Source organism: Podarcis gaigeae (assembly GCF_964106915.1).
Source record: "Podarcis gaigeae genome assembly, chromosome: 13".
NCBI lineage: Eukaryota > Metazoa > Chordata > Lepidosauria > Squamata > Lacertidae > Podarcis > Podarcis gaigeae.
Genome location: NC_139689.1, coordinates 47502618 through 47528254, shown reverse-complemented (window position 1 = coordinate 47528254; position 25637 = coordinate 47502618). Strand labels below are relative to the sequence as shown.

General features: G+C 46.3%; 1 protein-coding gene across 3 annotated transcripts in view; it reads right to left on the bottom strand.

Annotated features, from left to right (window-relative positions):
• The window catches only part of PARM1 (prostate androgen-regulated mucin-like protein 1), a 41371-nt gene that overhangs the window by 6015 nt on the left and 9719 nt on the right, over positions 1-25637 (bottom strand). For all 3 annotated transcript variants that reach the window (XM_083709830.1, XM_083709828.1, XM_083709829.1), the window contains one exon: positions 1261-1962. In XM_083709830.1, coding sequence (XP_083565956.1) covers positions 1261-1962 — 702 coding nt within the window. The remainder of the gene's footprint in view (positions 1-1260; positions 1963-25637) is intronic.

Sequence of the window (25637 nt, the reverse complement as noted above, 5' to 3'; positions counted from 1 at the left end):
CTGTATCACAGACAGAACGTAAGAGACAGGAATGCACCTTCAAAGTTGAGGGCTGAGAGGACGACTAAAGAAAGCAGAAAAACAGCTCTAAACCACGGCTTGCCTATTATATATCGTAGTATGGCTTCTATGCTATGGTGAATAACAAACCATGGGCTGGTACAAGGTCTGCACTGGGTCCATTTTTCAGAAGATAAGCGAGAACATTAAAATGTACAGTGGTGCCCCGCAAGACGAATGCCTCGCAAGACGGAAAACCCGCTAGACGAAAGGGTTTTCCGTTTTGGAGGTGCTTCGCAAAACGAATTTCCTATGGGCTTGCTTCGCAAGATGAAAATGTCTTGCGAGTTCCTGCGGATTTTTTTCCTTTCCCCCCCTTTTTCCCAAGCCGCTAAGCCGCTTATCAGCTGATCCGCTAAGCCGCTTATCAGCTGATCCGCTAAGCCCGCTAATCCGCTAATAGCGCTAATCCGCTAATGGGCTTGCTTCGCAAGACGAAAAAACCGCAAGACGAAGAGACTCGCGGAACGGATTCTTTTCGTCTTGCGAGGCACCACTGCATCAGGGTGGACAGAAATATTTTAGTAGGTGTGTACTGTTGTGTATTATTATTAATTAAATTTGCTGGTTGCTTTTGCTTGCCAAAGGCAACTCAAAGTGACTTACAAACAAAACAAGCAAAAATATATTATATATTAACACACCCAATTAAAACAATACATTAAAAACGCCCCATCCACTCTTTAGAGGGCACAGGCCTGGTTAAAGAGGAAAATGGATGCATCCTTTTCTATTTTGACATTTATTTATTTTTGGGGGGGAAATACCGTATTTTTCGCTCTATAAGACGCACCAGACCACAAGACGCACCTAGTTTTTGGAGGAGGAAAACAAGAAAAAAAATATTCTGAATCTCAGAAGCCAGAACAGCAAGAGGGATGGCTACGCAGTGAAAGCAGCAATCCCTCTTGCTGTTCTGGCTTCTGGGATAGCTGCGCAGCCTGCTTTCGCTCCATAAGACGCACACACATTTCCCCTTACTTTTTAGGAGGGAAAGAGTGAGTCTTATAGAGCAAAAAACACGGTATTTATTTTTTAGGGGGGAAATAATCTGTCTTGAGTCTTTCCAATTATTTAATAAAGAATAATAATTTAAAATAATAATTTAGGGAGCCTTTTGAACTCCCTAAAACAGACAACCATAAGCTGCAAGGTTGACAAAACCATTACCGTGCAAAGCGCGGAAACAGACCAACTCACCCGAACTCAAAGCCCGTTGAACTTCTTGTATGGTTACCCCCACAGAGAACGTGGTACTGCCAGTAGGGGAGGTCGCTGGAGTAGCCTTACTTGACACAGCCGCTTGTGAAGAAATAGTAACCCCTTGCGTGGAGCCCGGGGAGGATGCTGTCACAGATGTCTCTCCAGATGTTGCCTCTGCGGTAGGGAGTTTGCTGGAGGACACAGCTGCTGGAGATGTTCCTGCACTCGGCCCTTGGGTGGTGCTTAGATAGGTGGCGTTAGTAGGGCTGGTGGACGATCCATTTAGAGTAGGCGAAGAGCTGACTGGTGTGGTTTCCGAGTGAGGAGTGGCGCCTGTGACCAGGCCGGCAACTGATGTCGCAGGGGCTGATGTGTTTTCCGTGGTTTGTAATCCAGTGTTTGGCTGCAGTGATGAATGGGCTGCTGCTGAGCTATCCGGGGCCGTTGCTGTTGAAAGGGGCGTTACAGCTGAAACAGGGATTGCAGTCAAAGCTTCCACTGTGGTGTTAGGAGCAGTGGTGCTATCGTGCGTCAAAAGTCTCCATGGGAGCGAAATTGTCGTGGAAGCTCCCTTCTGGGTGCTCAAAGGAGTGCCAACACTGGTTGTAGGAGCGGAATCATTCAATTCTGTTGTTCCTGAGGGAACCGTGCTTGAGGGAGGAGGTGGACCAGGTGAAGAGGCACAGGAGACATTTAAGCCTGCACAGGTGAAGCACACACACAAATATGAAGTGAAGCACACAGGTGAAGCACACACACCTTCTAGATTTATAACCAGTTGTCCATATTATTAGCGTGACTGGGAAACAGAACCTAGAGGGGATGGGTGGGCGATGCAGGTGGATTGGAAAGGCTGTGAAGGAAGGAAGGAGGCTGGATTCTCAATGACCAAAGCAGGGATATTGCAGGTTGAGTTTCCCAACCCAACAGTGCCTCTGAATCACCCCTATACTTTCTCCCATCTAAATGAATGGTTTACCTGAGGCCCTTCACCAGGTGTTGCCAGGTATCAGAAGGCTACATAACTGACTACTGGAGAGAAGATCTTTTCTGTGGTGGCACCTCAGTTGTGAAGTTGCTTCTCCAGGCAAATTCACTTGGCACTATCAATGCATTTTGAATGTCAGGCAAAATTTGCCCGGTTAATAAAAACAGTGTTCTTTTATTGCTGTTTGAAAGGTCCATATAGTTAAAGCTATGGTTTTCCCAGTAGTGATGTATGGAAGTGAGAGCTGGACCATAAAAAAGGCTGATCACCGAAGAATTGATGCTTTTGAATTATGGTGCTGGAGGAGACTCTTGAGAGTCCCATGGACTGCAAGAAGATCAATCCTATCCATTCTTAAGGAACTCAGCCCTGAGTGCTCACTGGAAGGACAGATCCTGAAGTTGAGGCTCCAATACTTTGGCCACCTCATGAGAAGAGAAGACTCCCTGGAAAAGACCCTGATGTTGGGAAAGATGGAGGGCACAAGGAGAAGGGGATGACAGAGGACGAGATGGTTGGACAGTGTTCTCGAAGCTACAAACATGAGTCTGACCAAACTGCAGGAGGCAGTGGAAGACAGGAGTGCCTGGTGTGCTCTGGTCCATGGGGTCACGAAGAGTCGGACACGACTAAACGACTAAACAACAACAACAAAGAGGATCCCACCGCCGTATACCAACTGTGGCAGATCCCACCTACATACGCACTCAGTAGTAACTACCACAGGTTATCTTTTGGATTTTGTGTGAGGAAATACTTACTCAGGCAAAAGTTGAATGAATAAGAAATATTTATTATATAGAACAAAGTGAATAAAACAAAGGATGTTATCAGGAGATAATGTCCTTTCAGGAAACAGTTAACCAAGTACTAAATTATACTAATTATACTAAATCTAACAGATGTTACAGGCTTCTAATCTAGCACAGCTTCCTTTAAACTTCAGTTGCTTAAGTTGCGTTACAGTGGTACCTCGGGTTACAGATGCTTCAGGTTACAGACTCCACTAACCCAGAAATAGTACCTCGGGTTAAGAGCTTTGCTTCAGGATGAGAACAGAAATCACGCAGCGGCAGTGGGAGGCCCCATTAGCTAAAGTGGTACCTTAGGTTAAGAACAGTTTCAGGTTAAGAACGGCCCTCCGGAACAAATTAAGTTCTTAACCCGAGGTACCACTGTATTGCGCTTCAGGTAGACTTTACAGGTTTCTAGACTTGAAGGTAAAAGCTCAGCTTATTTCCAGTTATTCCACTTCAGTTCCATAACTCGATTGTTGCAACACATCTCACTACTTTGGTTCTTAAACAAGGTGGCCCTTTCTGTCAGTGACCCAACCTTTTATCAACCACACTCCTGAGGTTCTTCCAGCAGTATAACGGACATAGAGGGTCACCACACCCCTCTTAACTGGTTTGGGCTCTTCTCCATCTAGGAAGAACACTCCCTTCGTGACTGGGATGAGACCCAAGTAGGCTGTATCCTCACAACGTCTAGTTCTCCTGGCTCCAACTCAGCCCTCTGTGGATCAAGCATTCAGTTGTCAGGGGCTAGACGGAGCCGCCATAATTCCTAGCTTCTCCCCACACTCCACCCCGACTCGCATTAGCAGAGTCAATTGTGAAAAAATAAGAGACACAGGCAAATCTAATCATCAGCCCATCCATGCTGCAAAATCCAACTGGTGGAAAATTTAAGACTCCCGGCTTAAAGCACTCACTGAACCCTGCTTAGTATCTGCTTGCCCAAACGTCGCATTTGTCCCATCGAGCTGAACCTTAGCTCATTCATTCTGGAGCGAGCAGAGTCTGCGTCGCTAAATCAAGCCCAATTAACTTCCTGTTTTCAAAGGGTGAAGACAGGCGTAACATTGCAACGGGGACCGCGTGTTTTCCGCCCAAAGGGCAAGAACAGAGCTCAGTATGACTTTGCAATTTGTCCCCCACGCAGCTGCACGCCAGCAAGGTGAATGCCGGCTCCTCCCTCGATCTTGGCTTCTCCCCTCAGGCCTCAAGGAAGGCTATCTTTAAATAAAACTAAAGCGAAAGCAGCCCACCCATCCTGGCTTTATTTGCTCGCCCTTAATTAGATGAAAAAGTGAAAACTTTCCGAACTGGCCAAACTACTCCAGCGATTGACAGGGAAGCTGTGCCAGCCAACTGGTGTCAGCCACAGCTGTGGTTTCCTCCAGTTGAGTGGAGCAGATTCTAAAAAGCCACAGGACGCTTTTATAGCTCATCTTGAAAAATTTATAACGAATACAATTCCAGCTCCCTTTTGCCTATTGCTCTGCGAATGGGAAATCTGTTTGCACCCGGGTTTTCATTTCCCCAGCAAGCGGGGCAGCACAAGACGTTTTGGCACCTGAGGCAAACCGCAAAATGGTACTTCTTTCTCCCACCCCCCCAGTGTACCCCTAGCCAGGAAAGAAAAAGTGAAGATCTACATCAGGACGTGGGTGGCACTATGGGTTAAACCAGAGAGCCTGGGACTTGCCGATCAGAAGGTCAGCGGTTCGAATCCCTGCGACGGGGTGAGCTCCCGTTGCTCGGTCCCTGCTTCTGCCAACCTAGCAGGTCGAAAGCACGTCAAAGTGCAAGTAGATAAATAGGTACCACTCCAGCGGGAAGGTAAATGGAGTTTCCATGCACTGCTCTGGTTCGCCAGAAGCGGCTTAGTCATGCTGGCCACATGACTTGGAATCTGTACGCCGGCTCCCTCAGCCTGTAAAGCGAGATGAGCACCGCAACCCCAGAGTCGGTCACTACTGGACCTAATGGTCAGGGGTCCCTTTATCTTTACCTTTACATCAGGAACAAGGGGCGAAAAGGATGTACATCAGCAGTGCTCAGTGTTAGAAACTCAGATATAGAGGCTAGGTGCCAAACGGAACCTTAAACCAGGGTTGCAGTCTCCAAAACAGAACCTCTAGTTGCAGTTTGGGGGGCAAGACGGCTCTAGAATCTTATTTTTCAAATGAAGGACTGATTGTATTGATTATTAGTTAAGCATACGGCTAATTTAGAAGACAACCTTGAACTAGGTTGAGAACTGTGAGAACTTAAGGAAGAAGTCACTTGATTCAGGGACATATATTATCCCTACCTCTTTTTCTTAACGGTCCATTCATAACGTAAGAATATTATTCACAACTGTGGGGAGGGCATTGGGGGTTTTTAAGTAAGTAAAAATAAGCTACAACAACTGTTCGCCGCTCCTGCTCAGGCTGCACAGAGGCAGCATTTTGCTTCATGAAATTCACTCCGATTGTGCAGATAAAACACAACTGCTAGAATTTTACAGGGTGGGGTATTAGTGTGTGGAAGCAGTGCCGATCCGATGATCCATCTTCACTTGGTCGCAAGTGGCTGATAGCCCGGTCCAAAATGTGCCAGGCGCCTGGCTAATTTCGAACAATGGCAGTGCCACCTATTTGCCAAGAGATGGCTGTACAGGTGGCATTGTGGGGTCAGCTGAGAAGGTGACAGATCCAGCAGAAAGAGGCGATGCGTTCCTTGGAGGCCGGCTGCCCCGTGGATCCTGAGGCCTGAGAGTCACCTCACTTTGCCAAAGAAGGATAGAACATTCTTTATGTACGCTACAACAGCAGCAAGAATACTCATCGCAAAGTATTGTGAAGACACAAGATCTACCCACCTTGGAAGAATGGCAGATGAAGGTTATAGACTACATGGGACTGGCAGAAATGACTGGCAGAATCCGAGACCAGGGAAGAGAGACGGCGGAAGAAGATTGGAAGAAATTTAAGGACTATCTTAGGAAACATTGCAAAATTAATGAATGTTAGAATGATGTTGGTTTAGAAATTAAGTGGTTTTCAGCTGTAATGATTAAGTAAAAAGAAAAGAAAGGTTAAAAATTAAATGAAAATTAAGGGAGAGGTTTTGTTGAATTAATAACTAGAAATTGGAATACAGAAAGGGGAGGTATGAGGAGGTCGGGGAAGTAAGTTATAAGAAAATAAGGGAATGAAACTTTACTTGTTTTTAAATGGTTTTTAGTTTTGTATTTTGTTTTTTATATTTGTTATTTTTTGTGTTGGTGTTTTGTTTTTATCACTGTTTTTTTTGTATAATTTTTGAAACTTCAAAACTTCAATAAATATCTTTTTTTAAAATAAAGAGAGTCACCTCACTTTGCCTCATGGGTGCGCCAGCTCTGCCAGAAAGCCTCTCTCCTCACCCACTGTTACACCGATTTCAATCATGGAAAATGAAACCCAACATAACAGTATGGTTAAAGGCAAAGGAACCCCTGACCGTTAGGTCCAGTCGTGACCGACTCTGGGGTTGCGGTGCTCATCTTGCTTTATTGGCCAAGAGAGCCGGCGTACAGCTTCCGGGTCATGTGGGCAGCATGACTAAGCCGCTTCTGGCGAAACAGAGCAGCGCACGGAAACGCCGTTTACCTTCCCGCCGGAGTGGTACCTATTTATCTACTTGCACTTATGTGCTTTCAAACTGCTAGGTTGACAGGAGCAGGGACCGAGCAACGGGAGCTCACCCCGTCGTGGGGATTTGAACCGCCAACCTTCTGATCAGCAAGTCCTAGGGTCAGTGGTTTAACCCACAGCGCCACTGCGTCCCAACAGTACAGTTAGGCAATAATAATAATAATAATAATAAATTTATTATTTATACCCTGCCCAGGGCTTCCCCAGCCACGCTGGGCGGCTTCCAACAAAATATTAAAATACCATAATACATCAAACATTAAAAGCTTCCCTAAACAGGGCTGCCTTCAGATGTCTTCTAAAAGTCTGGTAGTTGTTGTTCTCTTTGACATCTGGTGGGAGGGTGTTCCACAGGGCGGGTGCCACTACCGAGAAGGCTCTCTGCCTGGTTCCCTGTAGCTTTGCTTCTTGCAGTGAGGGAACTGCCAGAAGGCCATCAGAGCTGGACCTCAGTGTCCGGGCAGAACAATGGGCGTGGAGACGCTCCTTCAGGTATACTGGACCGAGGCAGTTTAGGGCTTTAAAGGTCAGCACCAACACTTTGAATTGTGCTTGGAAACGTACTGGGAGCCAATGTAGGTCTTTCAAGACCAGAGTTATGTGGTCTCGGCGGCCGCTCCCAGTCACCAGTCTAGCTGCCGCATTCTGGATTAGTTGTAGTTTCCGGGTCTCCTTCAAAGGTAGCCCCACGTAGAGCGCATTGCAGTAGTCCAAGCAGGAGAGCACCCCACTCATAAAATCAAACAACGTAATTATTATTTATTTGGACCTGGGTGGTAGTCAAGCATGTCATATGCGTCTGTCTTTGGACAGAACTAGATCCTGAAATTATGCCAATTGTTTCTCTGTCCACTTGCTTGACAGGAATTGTACTGTCAGGAACTGTCGCTGAAAAATGCAGAACTGCCCTGTGGGGTTAATAATACACGCACTCAAGAACAATTTATTTTGTCCCTGTGGAAGCGTATCTATTAAAAGTCATTATCGCTTTTGTGCTAGGAGGACTACATGTTCATGAATGAAATTCCTGAACCTTCTGTACTTCTCTTTGGTGGCAATGAAAAATAGCGAGTATCAAAACTTTCCAGTCCTTCTGAGACGGTTAATACGTCTGTTTCCTCCCTCACACTTAACCATTTGGGGACCAGAAGATACTGATCTGAGCATTTCAGATAATCCGCAAATTTCTCCCACCCCCAAGAGTTGTGTTATTTTTAAGCTTCAAATGAACTGGTCATGGCAGGTGTTTTCCATTTAAGAGTGAATATAGATGCAATATTTACCAAGGGAGCACAGCAGGTTCATCATCCATGGTGTTAATTCTGGCTTTGCAACTTGTAGAAAGTCAAACACAGGCTCAGCTGCCAATCACGGCTTCCCCCACCAGTCATGTATTAGATAGCCAGTCCTGCTTTTTCCCCAAAGTGCCATATTTACCAATAACTGTATAAATACATCCACACCCAATGTTACTTTAAAAGATCCACAGATACGGTGGCAAAATTACTGTGAGAATTGAGGTGGCTTCCTTTTGAGTCAGTCATACTGCAAGCGTGCAAAAGGTAAAGGTAAAGGGAGCCCTGACCATTAGGTCCAGTCGTGACCGACTTTGGGGTTGCGGCACTCATCTGCTTGATTGGCAAGGGAGCTGGCGTACAGCTTCCAGGTCATGTGGCCAGCATGACTAAGCCGCTTCTGGCTAACCAGAGAAGCACACGGACACGCCGTTTAGCTTCCCGCAGGAGCGGTACCTATTTATCTACTTGCACTTTGACGTGCTTTCGAACTGCTAGGTGGGCAGGAGCAGGGACCGAGCAACGGGAGCTCACCCCGTCGTGGGGATTCGAACTGCCGACCTTCTGATCGGCAAGCCCTAGGCTCTGTGGTTTAACCCACAGTGCCACCCGCATCCCAGGTCTGGAAGGTAAGGAAGGGCAAAAGGGAAGAGGGAGACTTTGAATGACAGAGGGAGGCATTCCCTTCCCATCCCTTCTGACGCGCCACCCGCGTCCCTTTAAGCGTGCAAAAACCACCCCTCAAAAACATGACCCCCAAGGCAGAGGAGCATATGATTGCACTGATAGTGATGAGGGTATTTCGACAAGGGACCCACTGGTCTTAAAATGTCATGTCGGTCTCTTTCCTTAATAGGTTATTTTCTAAAAGGAGATGCAATGTATGGTGGAGAGCTCAGAATGGGGAATCTCTTTCTGGAACAGATCAGGAATACACACCAAGGATACAGTCAATGATGAATTCTTTATCGTGTGGATTTAGTAAGACTTCCTTTGCTTTTGTTTGAGTGAGGCGTCATTATTTTGATACCAGTAAAAAGGCAAAGGTAAAGGGACCCCTGACAGTTAAGTCCAGCCATGAAAGACTCTGGGGTTGCGGTGCTCATCTCGCTTTACAGGCCGAGGGAGCAGGCGTTTGTCCGCAGACAGTTTTCCCGAGTCACGTGGCCGGCAAGACTAAGCCACTTCTGGCGAAACCAGAGCAGCGCACGGAAACGCCATTTACCTTCCCACCAGAGTGGTACCTATTTATCTACCTGCACTGCCATGCTTTCGAACTGCTAGGTTGGCAGGAGCAGGGACTGAACGGGAGCTCACCCCGTCGCGGGGATTCGAACTTTTGATTGGAAGCCCTGGGCTCAGTGGTTTAGACTACAACACCCCTCGCGTCCCTTTAATACCAGTACAGTATATTAAAAATGTCTGGGGATGTGGCTGGAGTACAGTGGTAAGACATCTCCGGGTAGCGCTGAGACCAAATGCAGCGCTTGCTTGCCAGTCCAAGTAGGGAAACCTGGAATAGCAGAGTCCAACTCTATCGAAAGTAGCTTCCTATGTTCCTACAGCATAAAACCTAGACAGCATCTTAAAAAGCAGAGACATCACCTTGCCGACAAAGGTCCGTATAGTTAAAGCTATGATTTTCCCAGTAGTGATGTATGGAAGTGAGAGCTGGACCATAAAGAAGGCTGATCGCCGAAGAATGGATGCTTTTGAATTCTGGTGCTGGAGGAGACTCTGGAGAGTCCCATGGACTGCAAGAAGATCAAACCTATCCATTCTTAAGGAAATCAGCCCTGGGTGCTCACTGGAAGGACAGATCCTGAAGCTGAGACTCCAATACTCTGGCCACCTCATGAGAAGAGAAAAGACCCTGATGTTGGGAAAGATGGAGGGCACAAGGAGAAGGGGATGACAGAGGACGAGATGGTTGGACAGTGTTCTCGAAGCTACCAGCATGAGTTTGACCAAACTGTGGGAGGCAGTGGAAGACAGGAGTGCCTGGCGTGCTCTGGTCCATGGGGTCACGAAGAGTCGGACACGACTAAACAACAACAACAATGTTCCTACAGTCTGATTAATGCATTGCCTTGGTTTAATTATTTTCAAATGCAAACACAATAATTAAAAAAAAGGGCCTGGCTAACTCCAGCCAGTGATCAGCATCCAACAACGAAATAAGTAGCTGATGGAAAATAACCCAGCCCGACTTTTTAAAAAGCATGTGTAATGGTCTATATATAAACAGACAGCATATGCAATTAACCTGCCTTCTATGTTGCCTCCAGCAGATAAACAGCTTGGCTTAAAAAATTCTACAACAGGATACATTTGCCCTGAGAACTGGGAAGGTTTAAAACCTTTTGGTTTTAGCATTTACTATAATCTTCAGGTCAAGTTACTGAAACTGCATTTGGGAGTTGGGTGTGGGATAACTTTTGACACACTATAGTGGCTTGTCAGCTTCCTTACTCCCAACCCGCAGAAGGCTGAATAGTTGTTTTAATTGAAACATCAGCTGCTTTTTAATGTTTGTTACTGCTGATCAAAATTTAACTAGGTTTTGGGGCTATTTGTTATTACATTTCTTATCAGTGGTTTAGGTTTTTGGGCTGCCTGGTGGACAGGAATATGGGCAAGAAGTAGAACGGAGTAATTTTCTTTTCTTTTCAAACTGCCCTTCAAGAAATAATAAGTTTCGGATCTCTCTGGCTGGTGAAAAGCCTGTTTGCTCCATCTGTCTTCCAGCATTAGCTGGTTGGCGCTTGATAAGGGTTTTGGGTTGCCAAAGATTCCCTGGAAAAACAGCAACAGAGGAGGAGTTATGAGGGCCACTCCAAACTGTGACAATGAACAGATAAAAGACGTTGACTTCTCCACCCTACCCGTGCTTATTTGGTCCCCTTCAGAGAAATACAGAAGCAGCCCTAGTAGCTTTAGCAATGCAAGAGTCTTGTAGCAAATTGCTTTGTATAATCATATTCATTATCTGGTCGCCAGATTCTGTGTTCAAATCTATAGGCGCAGACCATCGCCCAACTCAGAATAGTCCAGCATGAAAATCCCCAAACTCGGTTCCATGGGTGACTCGTGAGTCAACTCCCTGGGATAGTTTATTGTTGTACATTGTTCTTAAATTTATTGTTGCACATTGTTTTAATTGTCTGTTTTAACCATATTTGCCCATCAGTTTCTAATGTTGTGAGTGTCCTCTATTTCAGAGACTTTCACTCTGCAGCCTCTTATACTTGTTTTAACTGGAAGTCTTTTAGTTCTTATGCTCTTACAGTTGTTTTAACTGTGCACTTTTGTTTTTAGTTCTTATCTGTTTTAATTATCAGTTTTTATCCATCCATTATCTGTGTTTAATCTTGTATTTTATTCCGATGTTTTATCCTATGCTTGTTTCTTTGTCCTTATTTGCTCTAACAATTATTGGTTTAAAAAAAATTCCTAACTGCTATTTTATTTATATTTTTTGTTTGTTTGTTTTGTTTGTTTGTTTTTAATCCTGGTCTGTGACCGTAATAAAGTTCATTCATATTCATTTTATATTGGTCATTCCGTTTGCTGTAATTCCACCAGGGGTGCTAAAGATGGGAGGGTGTTTTGCACACAAAATGTCCTCTCCCCAGTCCCCAGTAGCTGCATGCAGGGCTGGAAAAGTTCCCAGTCTGACTGGCAATTGGATGAGCCAATGGTCTCACTTGGTACAAGGCCCTATAGTGGTGGGATTATACTATTCCTCATGTCTGCAATGGAATTTTTCCTCCAGTGAAAAATCTCCCCTATCCTCGCCTTTCCCGCTTTGCAGAGCTAGCAGTTGAGTTTATGGCAGGCATAGGCAAACTCGGCCCTCCAGATGTTTTTGGGACTACAACTCCCATCATCCCTAGCTAACAGGACCAGTGGTCAGGGATGATGGGAATTGTAGTCTCAACACATCTGGAGGGCCGAGTTTGCCTAGGCCTGGTTTAGGGGTTTGGTGGGGTGGATCACAGAAGGAAAAGGGTCAAAACCATATCCCAGAGCTTCGTCTCTCTATAGGGTTGTGAATGAGTAAAAAAACCCAAACAGCCAGATATCCTTATCAAGCTTATAATGTTTCTGTCTGGAACTCAGCCTGAGTGGGACTGAATTCAGAAACAGAACGCTGGTAGAGCCATTATATTCTGAATGATTTCCTGCACCAATTAAGGTTTGATGTAGGGACAAAACGGGGGTGGGGAGAGAGAGAGGGGGGGGGGAGGGAAGCATATTGTTATGTTTCAAGCCACGGAAATACAGTAGCCGCTGTAATTTTCTGTGAAGTCTGTAACTTGAGACGTTGCCTTGCTGCGGCGACGAGCCGCGATAGCAGACCCACAGGGATGTCTGAACTGGTTTTCAAACCTAGGCATTGCCAAAATACAATCAAGATTTGCTTGATGACAAGCCTGTAACATTCCGTAATTGACAGAACACATGCAAAGAGCAAGGTTGTCAAAGAAAACAGAGACAAGGCAGATATGTCTGCTTCGAGGGTGGAAAGACCTTGCAAGAAGCTGCCACGAACTGGCCGTTACCAAAATGCGCTGTAACTTATTGTTATCGGGACACTTACCGTATTTTTTGCTCTATAAGACTCACTTTTTCCCTCCCAAAAATTAAGGGGAAATGTGTGTGTGTCTTATGGGGCGAATGCAGGCTGCGCAACTATCGCTGAAGCCAGAACAGCAAGAGGGATTGCTGCTTTCACTGTGCAGCGATTCCTCTTGCTGTTCTGGCTTCTGAGATTCAGAATATATTTTTCTTGTTTTCCTCCTCCAAAAACTAGGTGCGTCTTGTGGTCTGGTGCGTCTTATAGAGAGAAAAATACAGTAATTTCACATCTTAATTTCAGTACAGTAAAATGTCAAGATGACTTTCCTTTCCTCTTACTTACTTTCCGTACCCCACCCCCCAAAATCACTTTCTTTTAACTCTCTGCTTAATAAGGTCTTTGCTGGGAAATTTAACCTGTGCTGATGTCGCAAGGTTGAGTGTTGTGTTTGCTGAAGGCAGGGTGAAACTATATGTGACACAGCTATTTCCCTGATCTAAAATTTGCCCTCCCAAACCTGCTATTTGAGCCTGACGTTGCACCTTCCTATTTTCACCCTGTGAAGATAATAAGGGGTTTTCTGTTATGTTTTGCAAGGGGTGGGGGGATTGAATCAGGGAAATACCATGGGAGCAAAGGATCAGACCCCCCCTCTCCCCCCAGTGCCAATTACTTAATCAAAGCTTACAGTCTCCTACAGCTGCTTTGAAGTTAACACAAATAAACAAGCTGAATGCATGTGGAAAATTCTGATCTTGCCTTGTCTGGCCCTTCAATTCCAGAGATATGGCATTTAGTCACACAGTAGGTGCTATTATTTAAAAATTCTTCTGTTTTCCCTTTTATTTTATCTGCTCTGTGGATCCCATCCCCTAGCTTAGGGATATCTCAAATTGAGGGTTTTACGTAAATGTGACCTCTGGTTCAAGCACTTGAGCACATTGAGAAATGACGGAAAATGTTTCCAATGGAATGACACCTTGCGCAAATGGAAGAGGCCGCTGGAACAAATTTTAGCATACATGTGTGCTTACATAACAGTTACAGTGGTATCTTGGGTTACATACGCTTCAGGTTACATACGCTTCAGTTTACAGACTCCGCTAACCCAGAAATATTACCTCAGGTTAAGAACTTTGCTTCAGGATGAGAACAGAAATCATGCTCTGGCGGCGCAGCGGCAGCGGGAGGCCCCATTAACTAAAGTGGTGCTTCAGGTTAAGAACAGTTTCAGGTTAAAAATGGACCTCCAGAACAAATTAAGTACTTAATCCGAGGTACCACTGTATATAGAATCTTGGTCCTCCGGATGAAACTTGTAGTACAGCTGTACCTTGGTTCTTGAACAGAATGCGTTCCAGAAGACCATTTGACTCCCGGAACTGTTAAAAAACCAAGATGTGGTTTCCAATTGGCTGCAGGAGTGTCCTGCAGCCAATCGGAAGCCGCACCGGATGTTCAGCTTCCTAAAATCGTCCGAAAACCGGAACACTCACTTCTGGTTTTTTATCATTCAAGAGCCGAAATGTATTCGTTCCAAGGCGTTTGGCATCCAAGGTACGACTGTATTTCCAAAGTGATTTCAATATTAATTTCCAACCTTCTACCAGCAGGTGCCACCAATCGATGGTTTGGGAAAGTGGGTCAGGGTGAAGAGTGTTGGACAAAACACCTGTGGTCAACTTACCTGCTGGCAGAGGGATCTAGCAGGTGCATGAGGGAGGTAAGAAGGAGTGGTGCTTATCCCTTTGCCTTGCCCTTTCTTTACCAGGTCTTGGTGTGCGAGCCGGTCTGGCAGGTAAAGGTAAAGGGACCCCTGACGATTAGGTCCAGTCGTGACCGACTCTGGGGTTGCGGCGCTCATCTCGCTTTATTGGCCGAGGGAGCCGGCGTACAGCTTCCAGGTCATGTGGCCAGCATGACTAAGCTGCTTCTGGCGAACCAGAGCAGCGCACAGAAATGCCGTTTACCTTCCCACCGGAGTGGTACCTATTTATCTACTTGCACTTTGACGTGCATTCAAACTGCTAGGTTAGCAGGAGCAGGGACCGAGCAACGGGAGCTCACCCCGTCGCAGGGATTCGAACCACCAACCTTCTGATCGGCAAGTCCTAGGCTTGGTTTAACCCACAGCGCCACCCGCATCCCAGGTCTGGCAGGGAAGGAAGGGCAAAAGGGAAGAGGGAGACTTTGCAAGACAGAGGGAGGCAGGAGTAACGGGTCAGCACAGAGGGAGGGAACCCCATTCCTTCCCCACACCCTGATGACCTGTGAGCCCCAAAGCATTCTCCTATTTTTAAATCAAACTTAAGCTTTTGTTTTAACCGCTGAGCAAATTCTCTCACAGTAAGTCATTAAAAATGGGCAAAGGTGGATTGAACTGCCCTTGTGATAAACTCTATCCATATGATGGGCATATACTAAAATCAGACAGCAGCAGTAACCAGGTGTTTTTATTATTTTGTTGAGAGAACATACTATCTGACGCCTTTCTGCAGCTAATAATCGCTTTTGCAATGCAGTTTTAAAACATGGGTTGCTTTTTATTTTTCACTTGTCGTTTCCTTTGCTAGAACTGTCCATCTGCAAATAAGCACTTGTTTCTAGGCCTACTGTCTAGCTCAGTGATGGCCAAACTTGGCCCTCCAGCTGTTTTTGGACTACAACTCCCATCAACTCTAGCTAACAGGACCAGTGGTCAGGGATGATGGGAACTGTAGTCCCAAAACAGCTGGAGGGCCAATTCTATGATTTTAAGCACTTACTACATTCAGGTTTTCCCTTGCTGTGTCTGAGGCAGGCATAAATGTCATAAAGCACATTTCGTGACATAATTTATATCCAGCCAAAGTTAAGTGCTGAGGGGTAGTTGAGGGGAACGACAAAGTGAGTTTGTTTTCTGATGCTTTTATATCAATTGAGATTAAGGAGTCTGAACTCTCTGCTGCGTTATGCTGCAGAATTGGCACCAGCATAGATTTATTAAGACTTTCCTTTGGAGAAAGGCATTATGGGAGATGGAAGACTTGAGAGGCTAGATGCTAAACTGCAATCCATCTGATGCAACAGCCCTATAGCATGTGGGGAAACAACAGCCAGTCTCTAAATTCACACGTCATGGGTTAGGCCAGGGGTCAGCAAACTTACCGCGCCTCGGGCCGGTGTCTCCAGCGCTGATTGCGCGGTGGGCCGGAGGGCAGGGGAGCGTGTGCCCACACGCTATTTCTGGCGCACTTCTAGGTCAGAGGAGCACCGGAAATAGCTTGTGTGCATGCACACGGGCCTCCTCTGACCCGGATGTGCACCAGAAATAACGCTTGTGCATGTGCAAATGACCCTTGTGCATGCGCAAAGAACGCTTGCGCATGCGCACAAGCTATTTCTGGTGCTCCTCTGACCCAGAAGTGGGCAGCGGCGTAGCACAGGTAAGAGCGGGCGGCGGGGATTGCCACAGGACGGATAAACAAGTCCCTCGGGCCTTATCCAGCCCACGGACCTTAGTTTGGGGACCCCTGGGTTAGGCAGCAAGGCACTCAAAGCCACTTGCCACTGTAAACAACAGCAATCAGTTCTGATCTTGAACGGATGACAACCACCGGTACACACTGCCCGAGAGGACTAAATTCTCGCTGAGATGCTAAACCTATGCCTAGGTCCTAGGATGTACCAGAACAGACCGGAATTTGCATGACTAAATGCCCTGCCACACATTTCCGCCCTCCAAAACCCTGCACCTGGAAAACCAGCTGCCAGGGAGGAGAATTCCAGCAGAATATTCTCCTTGATACACCAGTTTTCTATCTGCAGGTGACTTTCCCCACCTATACCCTGAAGTGGTTCAATCCAGAGGCACACCAGCTCATAGGAAACAGGTCAGCGTCTCAAACCCCTCTGTGCCTTTTTGGCTGCCACGCAAAGTTTTCTGAAAATCCTAGGATCTGGCATGAGGATATTTTTTGCAGGGACAGCAATACTGAGCTATAATCTTTTCCCCCAGCATGCTCTGTTATACTGGGAGTTGAAGAAGGGAAGGTTTATTCTAAGTTTCCCGTAAGAAAGACTTATCTGTTTACGATTGAAAGCAGCCTGCAATCTCTCCAAGTAATTAGATTGCATATTCTTGGAGTCACGCATCCCTGTCTTGCATAAATCACTCTCTATAGCTCTATAGTTCTGGGCAGCTGCTACTTAGGAGATGACATCCTATCACCACATTAATAAGCTTCACTGCCAGGCCTATTTTATTGAGCTTACTGGTCTCTGCTTTCTGTCACCAAAGCACTGTGCAAGCCAGCCGATAACTCCTCTGGCAGGCTTGGCCTCGACTGCGACAGCACATAGCCTGTTTTCGTACGGTGTTTCCACTATGAATATGCATTTAAAAGCGGACCGTGTAGCAAAAGCTATGGGGAAAGGCATGGGAAAATGCACTCTATAAGTGTGGGATAACAACTCCTTGGCGCAAGATTGGGCAAGAGATGTTGGACACAATATAATGTTTGAAGACTGGGAAAGGTTGTGGGGGAAAGGGGTTAAGTTCACTGCATGCACGGTGTTAAAGGAAAATGTTATGAAAATGATGTATAGATGGTACTTAACCCCTGTAAAATTAGCAAAGATTTACCATAAGAGTGATAACCTAATGTTGGAAATGTAAAGAAAAAGAAGGTACTTTTTATCATATGTGGTGGACCTGCCCCAAGGTGAAAGACTTCTGGGAAAAGATATATAATGAATTGAAAAAAATGTTGAAATATACATTTATTAAGAAACCAGAAGCCTTTCTACTTGGCTTCTGGTTTGGAGTTGCCCCCAAAAGATGTTAGATTGTTTTTGTATGCCACAACTGCAGCTAGACTTTTGCTGGCCAAAAATTGGAAATTACAAGAAGTACCAACCGTGGAGAAATGGAGGATGAAGATGATGGAATTTTCGGAGCTAGCTGACCTAACCGGAAAAGTCCGTGACCCGAGGGAGGAGGAGTGGAAGAAATTCTAAGACTATTTAGCTAAATATCTTAAAATAATATAAACAGAATTACTTGTGAGTACCAAATAGGTCTAGGATTTGAAAATGTGATGCGTAAAATATTATGATAAGTTAAAAATGAAAAGAAAGTAAGATGTTAATTGACCAAGTAAATGTTATGTGAAAATAGTTTTGGAAAACTATTACAATGATTTATATGGAAACTCAGCCAGGGGGATTCGAGGAAGTCACTTAACAATGTTAACAAACGTGGAATTACTATAATCAGGATAAATGTTTGTTTGTTTTTTGATTTTCTTTTTCCTTTCTGTTTGTTATAAATTTGGAAAATTAATTGAAAAAATTGAAAAAACACACAAAAAAACAACTCCTTGGCACAGAATCGTCTCCCCACAAGCAAATCAGAATGAATGATCAATATATTGTTGATGCTGTCTAACCTCCTTGCAAACTTTGTGCCAACAAATCAGGGTTTATGCTCAATCGAACAGATTGACTGAAGCACCCGTTGTCCTTGGCGGCTGCCATTTAAATTTTTTGGGGACAGTGGCTGGACTGACTGGAAATGAAGTGAAGGCCAACCAACAGCCCACCTTCTTTTCATTTTCTGCTGAAATCCCTGTTGTGTTGAGGGTGGTCTGTGTGTGGGTGTTTTTTGGGGGGAATGGTGTATATTGCTTTCCTTATTATTTATTATTATTTTGGTACCACCATATGGTGGTGGGGTAATGCCTGTTTGTTTTCCCCTGTGTTTTGGTAGTTCAGGACATTGTGTGTGTCTCCAGTTTGAGCACTGCCTTTCCTTCTTAGGAGAAAAGCAATGACAAACCTAGACAGCATCTTAAGAAGCAGAGACATACCCTTGCCAACAAAGGTCCGTATGGTTAAAGCTATGGTTTTCCCAGTGGTGATGTATGGAAGTGAGAGCTGGACCATAAAGAAGGCTGATCGCCGAAGAATGGATGCTTTTGAATTCTGGTCTGGAGGAGACTCTGGAGAGTCCCGTGGACTGCAAGAAGATCAAACCGATCCATTCTGAAGGAAATCAGCCCTGAGTGCTCACTGGAAGGACAGATCCTGAAGCTGAGGCTCCAAGACTTTGGCCATCTCATGAGAAGAGAAGACTCCCTGGAAAAGACCCTGATGTTGGGAAAGATGGAGGGCACAAGGAAAAGGGGAAGACAGAGGACGAGATGGTTGGACGGTGTTCTCGAAGCTACGAACATGAGTTTGACCAAACTGCAGGAGGCAGTGGAAGACAGAAGTGCCTGGCGTGCTCTGGTCCATGGGGTCATGAAGAGTCGGACACGACTGAACAACAACATCCTTCTTCTGTGAAATGGGTACATTTTTTGGTGACCGTGACGGTTTCTTATATTTCCGGAATGTTCCGCCCTAGAGCCTGAAAAGATCGTGGAGCCCTGTCTCAGTCTGAGGGAAGTACTGGCCTGAGAGACAGTACCGTCCTTCCATACAGTTCCCATTTTGTCCAAAGCGGTTTTAAAGGGATGGCTTCTCAACGGTTGACAAACAAAGGAGATGGAATTGCGTCTCTACTGACCCCAAGAACTCAAGATATCAGCTCTATAGCGGGGGAACTCCAAAAAGAACTGTAAAAGCAAACATTTTGGGTTCTCAAGTGGGCTCAAAAGCCATGCTGCTAAATGTTGAACTTATTATTGAATGATTATTCTTTTCATGTCACCACAGTGCCCTCAGGTCCCAGAAGCCAGGCTTCCGATTCCTGAAATTGTTTAGTTTGCTGTCACCCGCCTGTACATTAAAGCAGCAACAGGGCACTAGTTCAGAATTTAAACCCATAATGAGGCAACTGGCTCGTTTTGTAGCTTTTCATCTCAGCATGAGCTTTGATCTCATTAAGACAACAGTTCATAGCATCAAATCCTTCTAAATTATTCTTCGCCACCCTGCTTTTCAAAATGGAGGGTTTGTTTCTTAAGCTTTTTTCGAGTCATCTAAGGTTTTTAAAAGAATAGCAATGGATTTCTTACAGGGGTCAAAGCAAAGTGCCACATTTTTTCTGGTGGGAACCAGAATAGATCCAGAATTATTAAGTACTGTGGTACCTCGGTTTACGAACTTAATCCGTTCCAGAAGTCCATTCTTAAACCGGGGCATGCTTTCCCTTATGAGGCCTCCCGCCGCCGGTGCCCTTCCACCATTCGGCATCCGTTCTTAGACCAAGGTAAAGTTCGCAAACCGGGACGTTTTGCGGAGCTCGTAAACCGAATCGTTCGTAAACAGGACTGTTCTTAAACTGAAGTACCACTGTATTGCTGAGTGCTGAGAGTTCGTTTCTAGACACACGGCGCTGGTATCTCATTTATGTACAGGGCATGTGAACACATGCACGGTTTCTGCAGGAAACAGCTGTCCCTATGTAAAACTGGGGGGGATGGCGACAGACTGCTTGTCACTATGGTGGCTAAGAGTGTGCATATATAGCAGGGAATCTATTTTATCTGCGTATGGAGGAATGCGTCTCTGTGTGCAGCAGGGACAGGTGAGGAGGCCAACACCACAAATATAGTGTTTTGCTTTGGCCCATAGGAGTTAGGTTACCTGTTTAATATATTTACGCCTTTCCCCTAGCATCAAGACATACTCACGGAAGTCTACAGAAGCCGTGCCAAAGCCCAGCGACAACAGGAGTGTGTCAACAGATAACCAAACACAATGGTATGTTTCCGAACACAATTCCAAGTGTTGGTGCTGACCTTTAAAGCCGTAAATGGCCTCGGTCCAGTATACCTGAAGGAGCGTCTCCACCCCCATCGTTCTGCCCGGATGCTGAGGTCCAGCTCCGAGGACCTTCTGGCGGTTCCCTCATTGTGAGAAAGCCATTTGCGCCCTGGGAGGAGAGGGGGTTGCGGGCAAAACCCTCCTCCCACACACACGGGGGCGGGACCTTGCCCCCGCGTGAACAGGGAATCCCCGGGCGTGCCGTCCACCCCGTTCGCCAATTGGCGGGCTGGGGAGGCGGGGCCTAGCCCATTTAAGGCCAGGCACGCCCGGGGACCGCCCTCTTTCCCCTTCCCAGCTGAGCGGTTTTCCCATCCCACCCACCCTTTAGGCTTAGCTAGCTATGACCTTGCTAGGGACTTCGGTTGGTTGCCGCAAGGGGCCTGGTAGGAATTTTTCCAATTTGGCACACTTCGTGCCTTTTGGTTTTTTCACCTACCTCGTAGCAAACGTCACAACTTCCACGGTATTGGCGGTTAGGCATTGGCAGGGGTTGTTATGCAAATGAATGGGGGGAAGGAAGTGCCATCACCTTCCCCCAATGAAAAGGGTAGTCCGGTAGAGCAGTGTTTCCCAACCGGTGTTCCGTGGCACACTAGTGTGCCGCGAGACGTTGCCTGGTGTGCCGCGGGAAAAATTTAAAAATTCGAAAGATATCCGGAGAGGCGGCCTTCGGGCGAGTTTTAATTTTAATTTTCCTTCTCCCACTTAATGCCCCACGCTCGCCCGAGCGGCTTGCAGTCCTCGGTAACCACGGCGACCCGAGGGAGGGGAGGGAACAGGGAAGTCGAGGGCGGCGGCGAGCCGCGATGACGTCAGTGGGCCTCGCCGCCTCGCCCTGGCACGGTGTGAGAGCCCCGGCTAGTGCCGCGAGCTTCGGAATAAGTGGGATCCGCGTGCGCGAGACCGAGATCGCGGGTAAGGAGCTCAGCCCTGGGCAGGAGGAAGCGGGGCCGCGCGTGCGGGCCACATCCCCACAGAGAGCGAGCCTCCCCCGGCCCACCACTCCGGGCAGGTCCACTCGCATGAGGGGGCGGCGATGGCGACGGCCGGCAGCTTGCCTGCAATGCCATCCCTCGAGCAGGCGAGGAGCCCGGAGGCTACCAGATGCGAGTCCTCTTTCCCACCCTGCTCGGGAGTCCAGAGCACTTGGTCGCATTCAGGATCTAGAGTGGGGAAGCGGGGCTTGTGTCTGGACTGGACACATTGGGCTGCCTGTGCCGCTCGACCTGCGGGGAGAAATCAGGGTGGGAGTCACGACCGTGAGGCAGGGCTGCCAAGTGTGGCAGAAGAGGACACGGCCGTCGCACCTGTCCTTAGGTAGGAGCTTCTTCCGTGTCGACCTGCTGCCCTAAAGTCTTGGCTTTTTTCTTGGCTTTTTGGCGGTTGGCACAGAAGGAAGGCAAGGGGGAGGGGAAAAAATTGAAACTTACACTTTCATGCGTCCCTCCCGGCGTGACGCTGCGCGCTGACGTCACGGGGCTGTAATGGTGGTGTGCCTCGAGATTTTTTTCATGAAACAAGTGTGCCTTTGCCCAAAAAAGGTTGGGAAACACTGCGGTAGAGGACTCCGGGGGGCGTTGCCTTGTCCGAAACCTAGGGAGGTAAGGGCCTCCGGCACGCCCCCGAGCGGTGACACCCGTGGGATCCTAGTTGGCGTACTTCAACAGGACTCCCACGGCTTGTGGATAACCCTTCCCGGTCCCCATGCCGGGTAGTCGATAGGAGCCAATGCCAAAGGCCAATACCTTCCAATTCCTGTAATCAATAAAGTTGTGGCCTTATATGCCCATTAACCTTAAATAATGTATCCAGTGTCTTCATTTCTCATGGGGGAGGGGACTTGCCACGCAAGTGAGGTTACAGAGAACAGGCAGAGGGCCTTCTTGGTGGTGGCCCACGCCCTGTGGAATGCCCTCCCTTCAGATGTGAAGGAAATAAGCAGCTATCTTATCTTTAAAAGACATCTGAAGGCAGCCCCGTTTAGGGAAGTTTTTAATATTTAACGCTGTATTGTTTTTAACACCCGATTGGAAGCCGCCCAGAGTGGCTGGGGAAACTCAGCCAGATGGGCAGGGTATAAATAATAAATTATATTATTATTATTATTATTATTATTATTATTATTATTATTATTATTATTATTATAGCAGTAAAACTGACTACAAGCACCCATTGCAAATTCTACCACAGATGAGAAACTTAGCATCATGGGATCATAGAATTATAGAATTGGGTCGCCTAGTCCCATGGTTCCCAATATGTGGCACCCGCCCCCCACAGGGGAGCGATCTGATTTTTAGGGGGGCAATTAAAGAATAAGTTATTAACAGTGAATGGCCTTTTAGGCTTCCTCCACGTGAATAAGAGTTCACTTATATGTCACGGGGGGTGGGGGATGGCATCAAGGTTTTAGAGATGCTTAGGTGGGGCATGGGACACAGGTGGCGCTGTGGGTCAAACCACAGAGCCTAGGATTTGCCGATCAGAAGGTCGGCGGTTCGAATCCCCGCTACGGGGTGAACTCCCGTTGCTTGGTCCCTGCTCCTGCCAACCTAGCAGTTCGAAAGCACATCAAAGTGCAAGTAGATAAATAGGTATCACTCCAGTGGGAAGGTAAACGGCGTTTCCGTGTGCTCCTCTGGTTTGCCAGAAGCGGCTTAGTCATGCTGGCCACATGACCCGGAAGCTGTACGCCGGCTCCCTTGGCCAATAAAACGAGATGAGCACTGCAACCCCAGAGTCGGCCACGACTGGACCTAATGGTCAGGGGACCCTTTACCTTTATGTGAGGCATAGCCAAAAAAATCGTTAGGAACCGCTGGCCTAGTGCCATCCCCTGCAATGCAGGAAACTTGTAACACTGAAACAACTGTAAAATTAAAACATATTCTGCCAAGGGCTGAAAAGATGTCAAGAGGTGATGGCAGGTGTCTCCCCCCCCAAAAAAAAATAATTGCTACCCACCTCACCTCTATATAGAGGGATATAATCTTGGGTAGATTTGGGATACCAATCACTACACACACACACACACACACACACACGTATATATAATGTTTATATGTTTGTTTGTTTATATGTATGTTTAATGTATATATAATATACATTACAACATAGTGGGGGTGGGGGTGGTGGAACAGGCTATCATTGAGGAAATGTGGTGATTTATTTTTTTTAACTGAACCTGGAGGTCATCGATCAGAAATGGATCCCCAGATTTGTTCCCCAGCTCTACAGGAGTCAGAAGGATCACACCTGTGCAGATGGAAAGAAGATTCTGTACCAACCAAGGAGGAGTGGCAGATTAAACTACAGTGGTACCTCGGGTTAAGTACTTAATTTGTTTCAGGGGTCCGTTCTTAACCTGAAACTGTTCTTAACCTGAAGCACCACTTTAGCTAAAGGGGCCTCCTGATGCCGCCGCGCCACCAGAGCACGATTTCTGTTCTCATCCTGAAGCAAAGTTCTCAACCCGAGGCACTATTTCTGGGTTAGCGGAGTCTGTAACCTGAAGCGTGTGTAACCTGAAGAGTATGTAACCCGAGGTACCACTGTAATGGGAGCAATAAGGAACTAAGAGGAGAGAAACTTTATGAGAGACACGGGAAAATTTGTAGATTATCTGAAATGCCATTGTACGCACCAAAGTTCATTAGCAGGATTAACTTAAACCAAACAGTTAAAAGGAAACCCAAGGAGTAGTTAATAATTGGAGTAATGAAGAAACTGCAAAAGGGGAGGGGGAGGGAGTCAAAACATTTTTGTTTATTGTAATATTGGATTTGTATTGTTGTCAAAATGTTTTTTAAGAAAAACAGAGAAATAAAATAAATATAATTTTTAAAACCGCATGCACACACCCATTCCTTAGGAGCAGTCATGTGCAATGCCAGCCGAGTTATTCTGCACACCACTCCTGTCTTCTAAACTCTCTCCCCCCCCCAACCCGGGAGGCTCAGGCCCAGCCAGATACCCTATCATTCTCTTGGGCTTTTATAAAGGCTTGTGTTGTTTTCTGATTGTGCTTTTATTTATTATGTTTATCTGAAGGTTTGTAAATCTGCCCTGAAAGATGGTACCTTGGGTTACATACGCTTCAGGTTACAGACTCCGCTAACCCAGAAATAGTACCTCGGGTTAAGAACTTTGCTTCAGGATGAGAACAGAAATTGCACGGTGGCGCAGCAGCAGCAGGAGGCCCCATTTGCTAAAGTAGTGCTTCAGTTTAAGAACAGTTTCAGGTTAAGAACGGACCTCTGGAATGAATTAAGTACAGTGGTACCTCGGGTTAAGTACTTAATTCGTTCCGGAGGTCCGTTCTTAACCTGAAACTGTTCTTAACCTGAAGCACCACTTTAGCTAATGGGGCCTCCCGCTGCTGCCACACAATTTCTGTTCTCATCCTGAAGCAAAGTTCTTAACCCGAGGTACTATTTCTGGGTTAGCGAGGTCTGTAACCTGAAGCGTATGTAACCCGAGGTACCACTCTACTTAACCCGAGGTACCACTGGATAAGAAGCGGTTTTTGTTTTGTTTTTAAAAAGAAAAAACAAAATGAAGAGGTACCATTGTTATATTTCATTTCTCCCACTTCAGGCAAGTCACAACGGACTAGATGCAGTCAGAGCCAGGATTCCTAATTCAAGAAGGAAAGAGGTATCTATTTGCCCTCCACAAAATTGAGGTAAAATAAAAATCTTAAGATCCAAGTGTCATTGTGAAAAGAAAAAATTTGCAAAGCCTTGGGTCAGCAGGTTTCCCTGCTGATCTCATAAATGCTCACTAAAAGGTAGGACTTACAGCCAATAATCTGCTTTCACTGTCCAGGTAAGTAGGGGCAAGGAGGAAAGTTTGCATTCCTTTTCACGCAAGCAAGGTTCACAAAAGGCTAAGGTGTCCTGCAATTTCCTTGGTGAATTTTGGACCTATAAAGTTACAGGATAACTAAGCAAGAATTGCATGGTGCCAAAAGTCATTCAGCATGCAGAGGATGCCATAAAGTCAGGTGGTAAGTAATAAACAGCTGCTGCTTCTTACAAGTAACTGAGTTGAAGCTAAACCCCAGAATGGGATCCAGGCTACCACTTTTAAACTATTCAAAAGTCCAGGGGAGAAAGATTTAAAATGTTATTTTGGATTGCAAGGAGATGGCTCTTTGCAAAATAACTTGATTATTTAGAAAACTGGAAACAATAATAGAATTGAAGTAGGGAGGGACCCGGAAGAACATCTAGTCCAGTCCCTACAGGACCGCCTCTCCTGGTACGCCCCGTGGAGGACCTT